Consider the following 10,375-nt stretch of genomic DNA (forward strand, 5'->3'; position numbering starts at 1 on the left):
TCTCAAACATCCCTGTTACTGACGTCACACGACTCACACCTGAGTGCTGCCTGGAACTCTTTTCTAAACTGTTGTCCAAAAAAGCAGCTAAACAGGCGGGTTGACGCAGGTGTTCAGGCTACATAGACAGATCTCCAGGGAGAATGCCAGGTCTACGGGCTGCTAGGACGCGGACGGCCTGGGTACACCATTCGCATCATGATGGCTGCGTTCCTGGTCATGTGGTATGACAGGTAGAAGAGGGCGAAGATTATGAGCATGACTGTTAAGACAAGGGTCAGACGGAGACGTCGCCCCCTGCTGTGGTGGAGGTGTTTCTGCGGGCGGCGTCTGCGGAGGTGGAGCTCTCTGACACTGCGGCGGCAGCATGAGTTGTCGCACATACAGTACCAACATTTTGGAGAGGTATTGTTTGACGGAATAGTAAACTTCTGTAAAAAATAAATACATTTAGTCAGTCGCACACTCTATTCTTCCAATAATTTAAAAGGGGAAGTTCAGGATTTTACAACTTGATTGTACAACTTCAGGATTCTTCGCCCTGAAAGTAGTCTCATGGGTCAGGAGAAACTGTAATCCATGGTTCGGGTTAAACAGTCACCACAAACTCCTGCTAACTTTAGCCACCACTAGCTAACAATCATTAAAAGTGATAGGATTAGAAAAACCGAATCATGGATTACAGACGGTCCTCTGGAGCTCAGTTGGTTGAGCGTAGCGTTTAGCAACGCCAGGAAAATGGTTTCAATACCACCTGTACGCATTGACTTAGTGACATATACAGTTTCTCCTGAACCCCATAAAACTACTTTCCCGGGTGAGGAACCACCTAACATCAAGTTGTACAATCCCTTTTTAATGAATAACCATTTGCGGACACAGCAGTAACAGATGGAGGTTTGAGGGAAGACGAAGCCCGCGTAGGAGGAGTAACAGAGAAGAGAAGGCTCTCCTCAGGATTCTCTAACAACACATACAGACCACATAAAACAAATACTACAGTTTACTATAGAATACTACAGTACTTACTATAGAATTATACTGCTCACTGTAGTATCCCTCGATCTATACTACAGTATTATCCACACAAAAAACACAGTAGAAATGTCCGCAAAAAACACCAGATAAAAAAACTAGAATTAATACTACAGTATTTAATTTGTATATACCCTGCTCATTCCCTTCTCTCATATCCCAATTTGTGCCACACATAATTGAGAAACCTACATGCCAAGTACAGACCATATATTGTGTTCCCTATGGGCATAGACAAGATCAAAAGCTCTGAACTCTCCTGTCAGAACCCAGACCTACCTACAAACCTACAGGTTATGGAACATTTGGTCATTTAGTATTTCTCCAGTATGTTTCCAGAAGGAGAAAGCCTCCACTTCTATCTCAAAGATAATAAATCAAAAACACTAAATACTACAGTAATATCCCCCAAAACACTACAATAATTACAAGAGTATATTACAGTATGCAAAAACACTACAGTAACTGCTACAGTATACTACAGTACGCAAAAACACTACAGTAAATGCTACAGTATACTAGGCTAACGCGATTAGCATGAGGTTGTAAGTAACAAGAAAATTTCCCAGGACATAGACATATCTGATATTGGCAGAAAAATTAAATTCTTGTTAATCTAACGGCACTGTCCAATTTACAGTAGCTATTACAGTGAAATAATGCCATGCTATTGTTTGAGGAGAGTGCACAATTTTGAACATGAAAAGTTATTAATAAACAAATTAGGCCCATTTGGGCAGTCTTCACACAACATTTTGAACAGAAATACAATGGTTCATTGGATCAGTCTAAAACTTTGCACGTACACTGCTGACATCTAGTGGCCAAAATCTAAATTGCACTCAGGCTGGAATAATACATTATGTTCTTTCTCTTGCATTTCAATTATGATGGTAGAAAAAAATACAAAAGAACGGTTTGTTTTTTCTTTGTATTATCTTTTACCAGATCTATTGTGTTGTATTCTCCTACATTCCTTTCACATTTCCACAAACTTCAATGTGTTTCCTTTCAAATGGTACCAAGAATATGCATATCCTTGCTTCAGGTCCTGAGCTACAGGCAGTTAGATTTGGGTAAGTCATTTTAGGCAAAACATTTTTTTGAAAGGGGCGGATCCTTAAGAGGTTTTAAGGCCTTTTCTGCACAATGATTCTAAGACTCAAATCTATTGGTAATTGTTTGGCAATTTATTCACTTTACAATTGAGGCATAATACAGTCCAACAGTGAAAACTATCGAGCATACATTGGCAGTGTATCACAATAAAATTATAGAAAAAGCCAAACAAATTAAAAACACCCAATTTTTCTAAATCAAGATCCAACATCAATATTCTTTTTTTTAAATACAGATTTATGCAATAAAATACATTAGCAATAAAACATACAGAAAAGGATGAAAACAGATATTCAAGAGGGAAAAACATAAGAAATGAACAAAGAGATACTTTTAGGATACAAAAAAGATTCTATAGAGTGGTGATATTTTGAGGCACGAACAAGCATTAGTTTCATAGAGCCCACAGCATTGGAAAGCACATTCGATCAGTCAAATGTAGGCTACTGGTGTTTACATGTCACTTGATATTGTAAACACATTTGGGGTTTCTTTTCATACCAAACATTCTATGTTAGGATGTTCAGCCTGAGATTGAGGTATAGCCAGCTATCATAAAGAAAACAATGACTTCTAAAGTTGATATTCTTACATAGGTAGTACATTTATACCTTTGGAAACATATCCTTCATTCAATAAACAAAAAAATACTAAAAGAACGCTTAAAAATGTCACAATTTACTCACTGTACATGCTTCAACCGGTTCTCTTATTCTCCTTCTTTTTAGACTCTAGATTCAAGTCCAAACATATGTAATTATGTGTGATTAAAAAGGTGGGATCCATTTGAAATATATTTCATTGAATTATAACTCTTCAACATCTACAGTACAATAGGTTGTTCCTTGTGGATAAACATTAAAGGGCTCGATTCAATCTGTAGCACTGAAGATCTGTGGTATATAGTGCAATTGAAATGTGAAAGTAATTTGAGCCGACATACAGTATGCAGCGTTCACCGTGAATAATCTGTTTGTACTGTCTCGTCAACTCCATTCGTGTCACACAGCAGAAACAGATCAGCAATCAGCTAGTGTCATTTATAAGTGCTTTGTGCAACAAAAAAAAAAATATATATATATAATGTTTATCTTTCTTTTTTCATCACGAACATAGAACCAGAAAATCTAACCAGTCGTGATGAAAGGCTAAATGCTGTGCTTTGGATGGATGGATAGAGTGAGAGAGACAGAGAGAGACACACAGAGAGAGAGAGAGAGAGCGATGTGTTTTGGATGGAAGTAGAGACAGACAGAGAGAGAGAGAGAGAGAGAGAGAGAGAGCAATGTGTTTTGGATGGAAGGAGAGAGAGAGAGAAGTATGGCGGTATGAGGGACATGACTAGCCCCAGTAGGTGAGGACAAGCTAAGATTTCATTAGTGCTAATGAGTGGGTAAACAGAGGCACATTAAAAAGAGATTGATCTCCTCTCTTTCATCTATCTATCTCTCCCTCACTCTACTATCTCTCTCTCTCTCTCTTTCTCTTTCACTCATCTTTAAAGAACAGAACACACACAGTCAACAGTAAACACCAGCTGCTCCTGCCCACTCTCCTCTCCTGCCCAAATCCTGACTTCTGAAATAAGGAAATGATTGCCATGTGAATAAAGTCATACTTTTCACATATCGCCTGATACTTGGCCTTGGACAGAAGCTAAGTTGGCTAGTTGCAGAAGATTAGTAAATACATTGAAACGTTCAAGTGATATTACTTCAACATTTAACAAACTGTAGCCTCTTTACTCATTTAACAATGAATTTAAAAAAAATATTAAGGCATTTTGTCTTTGGTTGCTTATAGTATCAAAATGAACACAGTGATTGCATTGGTGTGATTGGCTGAGAGCTAGCTAAAGTTGCCTGGAGTTAACACAGTGTTTGTACAGCATTGTGATCGTGAATGACCAGAAAAGTCTCATCACTTCTTCATCTCCTCTCCTTCAGAACTTATCTCCTCTCCTTCAGAACTTATCTCCTCTCCTTCAGAACTTATCTCCTCTCCCTTAAACTTATAAGGGAGAGGAGATATGAATATGAAATGGACATAACGATTTACAGGGAATGTTACTTTTAAAAGAAATGAGTTACGTTATAACGTTACTTGCATTAAAAGAACGGAAAGTAACTTTTGCGTTTCCAAAAACAACCCTCTGAAGAGAACGAGTCATTCCTTCTTATGCCCAGTAGAGGGCGAAAACTACCTTTCAATGGCTTGCATATCCGTAGCCTAACTCAAGTCATATTGACAAGACGCAATATTTCATTTACAATACTTAAAATAAATGATTTTCTTGAATTATTTCCACATAAGTAAATATCTATATAAAACCAACTGGGCTCAGTAAAAGGTCAGCTCAAATTCAACGACACCAGGCTACCAATCTGTTATTAAAAACAGATACGAACTGGAATTTATTAAACTATACGATCCCATTGTGGAATTGTAGTGCCATTTCCTGTATAATTAATGGTGAAGACGAAGCAGGATAAATATCCATTCTTATCAACTGAGCCTAACTTGATCACCTCGCTACGCGGTTTGTTTTATTACAAGACAATAAATGAGTAAATCCCGGAGGCGTGTTGAATCCTGCAAGGGCCTTCAGTCAATATTCGAGGGGTAACATCTGTCATTTTCTTCTACCAGTTCAAACTAATGCAAATACTTCCACAATAAAGGCTGTTGTCTTTGCCATCTCGCTAGCTAACTAACAGCTAACAAAGAAAAGGAGAAATAATATTGTAAAATTACTTATTTGAAAAAGTAACTAAGTAACTGACTACTTACATTTAAAAACTAACGCGTTAGTTTACTCGTTACCACAAAAAAAAAGTATTCTGAGTACTCCAACGCATTATTTTGTAATGCTTTACCACCCCAACACCTGTGATTTAAAACGAAGAGTATTACAGGTACAGCCATGCAAGCAGCCATGTTTCCTCCCTGCTTCCCCCATGTTGTCAGTCAGAAGGACTCTATTGCTGTAGTCTGCATCTAGTAGGCTGCATTTACACAGGCAACACAATTCTGATCTTTTTTTTTTCTTCACTAATTGGTCTTTTGACCAATTAGATCAGCTCTGAAAAAAATCTTATGTGAAAAGATCTGATGTGATTGGTCAAAACACCAATTAGTGTAAAAAATTTAAAAAAGATCAGAATTGAGCTGCCTGTGTAAATGCAGCCTTAGTATGTTAGTGTGGATGGAAGTGAATGGTGGTTGATTGAAGATGAGATCTGAAATCCATAGACCACACATGGACAGATCTGGTACTGCTTTAAACATGTCACTAAATGTAGTATCGTCTTGTATTTAATGATGATGATGATAATGAATGTGATTTATATAGCGCCTTTCTACCAACTGAGGTACTCAAAGCGCTATTTCTGTGAGGATTTCCCTCTACACTCCACAAGCAGACAGAGCCCTTACAGATCTCCCACCGTCCAGGATAGTTTATAGAGAATCTCCTTAAGACCAGCCCAGGCCCCAGCCCAATCTGAACAGGGTCTTGTTCATTAGGCACCAAACGGAACAAAACAAAACTGGGAATTGTCCTATCTCGGACTTGTCCAATAACAAAACACTAATTTAAATTTCCTGTTGAAAAACGTTTTAAAAAGTTTTCTGTCGTGTGCCCTAATGAACATGAGCCAAAATCAAACGAGTGGGCGGAGGGCGAGGACGGGTGCTAGAGACACTCGGACAACACTTCGCGCCGGGATATGTCGGGGTAGTCCACGGGGTTGGAGGAGCAGTCATCGTTCCTGTGGCTTAGCTGGATCTTCAGATTCTCCACCTGAGGTTAAAGAAACAAAGACCCAGATAAACACTGGATGAATGAATCTGTTTTAAATGTGTTTTGAATTATGTGTTTTGAATGATGTATTTTAAATGATGTGTTTTGAATGATGTGCTTTAAATGATATGTTTTGAATGATGTGTTTTAAATGATATGTTTTGAATGATGTGTTTTGAATGATGTGTTTTGAATGATGTGTTTTGAATTATGTGTTTTGAATGATGTGTTTGGAATGATGTGTTTGGAATGATGTGTTTGGAATGATGTATTTTGAATGATGTGTTTGGAATGATGTATTTTGAATGATGTGTTTGGAATGATGTGTTTGGAATGATGTGTTTTAAATGATGTGTTTTAAATGATGTGTTTTGAATGATGTGTTTTGAAGGTGTGTGTTTGTATTATATCGGTTACCTGGTTAAATATATTAAAATAAATAAATACATGTGTTGAATGTTTCATGAGGATAAATACCTCGTAGTTATGGAGGTACTCCTGGATGAGGTAGCGTTCCCGTTTGACCCTGGCCTTCACCTCTGCGGGAACGTCAGGAATCATCCATGCCACAAAGAACTTCACCATGAACACCACATGCTGAGAGACGAGAGAAGACCAATCAACCAATCAAATAACTAGGAAGTGAAGAGATGGAACCCAAACGTAACCTCTGACTCGCACTGGAAATACAGTAGCAACCCAAATGTAACCTCTGGCTCACACTGGAAATACAGTAGCAACCCAAATGTAACCTCTGGCTCACACTGGAAATACAGTAACAACCCAAACGTAACCTCTGACTCACACTGGAAATACAGTAACAACCCAAACGTAACCTCTTGCTCACACTGGAAATACAGTAGCAACCCAAATGTAACCTCTGGCTCACACTGGAAATACAGTAACAACCCAAACGTAACCTCTGACCTCACACTGGAAATACAGTAGCAACCCAAATGTAACCTCTGGCTCACACTGGAAATACAGTAACAACCCAAACGTAACCTCTGACTCACACTGGAAATACAGTAACAACCCAAACGTAACCTCTTGCTCACACTGGAAATACAGTAACAACCCAAACGTAACCTCTGACCTCACACTGGAAATACAGTAACATCACAAACGTAACCTCTGACTCACACTGGAAATACAGTAGCAACCCAAACGTAACCTCTGACTCACACTGGAAATACAGTAACAACCCAAACGTAAATCAAACGAGTGGGCGGATTGGGGACAAATACTGTAGACAGCTGGTCATGATTGGGGACAAATACTGCAGACAGCTGGTCATGATTGGGGACAGATACTGTAGACAGCTGGTCATGATTGGGGACAGATACTGCAGACAGCTGGTCATGATTGGGGACAGATACTGTAGACAGCTGGTCATGATTGGGGACAGATACTGTAGACAGCTGGTCATGATTGGGGACAGATACTGTAGACAGCTGGTCATGATTGGGGACAGATACTGCAGACAGCTGGTCATGATTGGGGACAGATACTGTAGACAGCTGGTCATGATTGGGGACAGATACTGTAGACAGCTGGTCATGATTGGGGACAGATACTGCAGACAGCTGGTCATGATTGGGGACAGATACTGTAGACAGCTGGTCATGATTGGGGACAGATACTGCAGACAGCTGGTCATGATTGGGGACAGATACTGTAGACAGCTGGTCATGATTGGGGACAGATACTGCAGACCACAGAAGGAATCTAAGCATTCCTATTTAGTGACTGACTACTAAGGGAAAAGTATGAGCAGAGTCGGTTAAAATGACCGGTGGTTCTCGTGAGTGACGCAGTGGTCTAAGCCACTGCATCGCAGTGTTGCGGCTTCACTACAGCCTGGGATTCGATCCTGTGTCACAACCGGCCGTGACCGGAAGTCCCATAGGGAGGGAGAGCACACAATTGGCCCAGCGTCATCCGGATTAGGAGAGGGTTGGGCCGGGGGGGACTTTACTTGGCTCATCGCGCTCTAGCGCCGCCTTGTGGGGGCCGGGCGCCTGTAGGTTGACTTCAATCGTCAGTTGAACGATGTTTCCTCCGACATATTGGTGCAGCTGGCTTCCGGGTTAAGCACTCCGGGTCATGTCTCTCCCGAGCTCGTTGGGGAGTTGCAGCGATGAGACAAGATCGTAATCACGAAAATAAAATAATATATATATATATATATATATATATATATATATATAATATATAATCTAATATATATATATATAATCTATTATAGATTGGGCCTCCCCATTCAAGTACGGTACTCATTAGTTTAACAGTCAAATTGCCCTGGTTAGAGGTTCCAAGCCAGTTTTATAGGTTCTGTTTCTATGGCTGGTACCAGTAGGGTAGCTAGAGGGGTCTGTCCTACCTCCATGATAATGATGAAGGCCAGCTTGGCAGCCAGGATGTGCCAGAACTGCATGGTGTGAGTGTACTGCTTCTCATGGCCTGGAGGGTAGCGGTAGTCACGGTACCTAGAGGACAGGGAACAGGAGTTGTTATAAACACACACATACCGCTTCTCATGGGCTGGTGGTTAGCGGTCGTCACGGTACATACAAAGAAAATACATACACATTAAAGATAGTCTCCCCGCTCCCCCAATCCACTACTATTACTACTATTACTACCACCACCACCACCACTATTACTACTATTACTCCCACCACCACTAGTACTACTACTACTACTACTACTACTACTACTACTACTACTACTACTACTACCACCACCACCACCACAACCACCACCACAATTACCACCACCACCACCACTACTACTACTACTATTACCACCACCACCACCACCACCACTACTATTACCACCACCACCACCCCTACTACTACTATTACCACCACCCCTACTACTACTATTACCACCACCACTACCACTATTACCACCACCACCACTACTATTACCACCACCACCACTACTATTACCACCACCACCACCACCACCACTACTACTATTACTCACACCACCACTACTACTATTACCACCACCACCACTACTACTACCACCACCACCACCACTACTACTACCACCACCACCACTACTATTACCACCACCACCACTATTACCACCACCATCACCACTACTACTACTATTACCACCACCACCACCACTACTACTACTATTACCACCACCACCACCACCACCACCACTACTACTACTACTATTACCACCACCACTATTACCACCACCATCACCAATACCACTACTATTACCACCACCACCACCACCACCACTACTACTATTACCACCACCACCACTACTACTACTATTACCACCACCACTACCACAATTACCACCATCACCACTACTACTACAATTACCACCACCATTACCACTATTACCACCATCACCACTACTACTACACCACCACCACCACCACCACCACTACTACTATTACCACCACCACCACTACTATTACCACCACCACCACCACCACCACCACTACTACTATTACTCACACCACCACTACTACTATTACCACCACCACCACTACTACTACCACCACCACCACTACTACTACCACCACCACCACTACTATTACCACCACCACCACTATTACCACCACCACCATCACCACTACTACTACTATTACCACCACCACCACCACTACTACTACAATTACCACCACCACCACTACTACCACCATCACCACTACTACTACACCACCACCACCACCACCACCACTACTACTATTACCACCACCACTACTACTACTACTACCACAAGTACTACTACTAATACTACTATTACCACCACCACTACTACTATTACCACCACCACCACCACCACTACTACTACAACTACTACTACTACTATTACCACCACCACCACTAGTACTACTACTACTACTACTACTATTACCACCACCACTACCACCACCACCACTACTACTACTATTACCACCACCACCACTACTATTACCACCACCACCACCACCACCACTACTACTATTACCACCACCACCACTACTACTACTACTACTACTACCACCACCACCACCTCTACCACTATTACCACCACCACCACCTCTACCACTATTACCACCACCACCACCTCTACCACTATTACCACCACCACTACTACCACTATTTCCACCACCACTACTACTATTACCACCACCACCACTACCACTATTACCACCACCACCACTACCACTATTACCACCACCACTACTATTACCACCACCACTACCACTATTACCACCACCACTACTATTACCACCACCACCACTACTACTACTACAACTAGTATTACTATCACCACTACATCAACTCTACTACTACTACCATTACCACCACCTCTATTACTACTACCATTACCACCACCACCACTAATACTACTACTATTACCACCACCACTACTACTACCATTACCACCACCACCACCTCT

General features: G+C 41.2%; 1 protein-coding gene across 4 annotated transcripts in view; it reads right to left on the minus strand.

Moving 5' to 3' along the window:
* Positions 1-2,204: 2,204 nt before the first annotated feature.
* Positions 2,205-10,375, minus strand: part of ano5a (anoctamin 5a) — an 86,978-nt gene continuing 78,807 nt past the window's right edge. For 3 of the 4 annotated variants that reach the window (XM_045706231.2, XM_045706230.2, XM_082968182.1), the window contains exons 20-22: positions 8,340-8,445; positions 6,434-6,553; positions 2,205-5,956 (exon numbers count right to left, since the gene is read on the minus strand). In XM_045706231.2, coding sequence (XP_045562187.1) covers positions 5,849-5,956; positions 6,434-6,553; positions 8,340-8,445 — 334 coding nt within the window. In that variant the 3' untranslated portion in view covers positions 2,205-5,848. The remainder of the gene's footprint in view (positions 5,957-6,433; positions 6,554-8,339; positions 8,446-10,375) is intronic. The other variant, XR_014382365.1, reaches the window with a different exon arrangement.

This window comes from Salmo salar, chromosome 23, assembly GCF_965601325.2.
Source record: "Salmo salar chromosome 23, fSalSal1, whole genome shotgun sequence".
NCBI classification, from domain to species: Eukaryota; Metazoa; Chordata; class Actinopteri; order Salmoniformes; family Salmonidae; genus Salmo; species Salmo salar.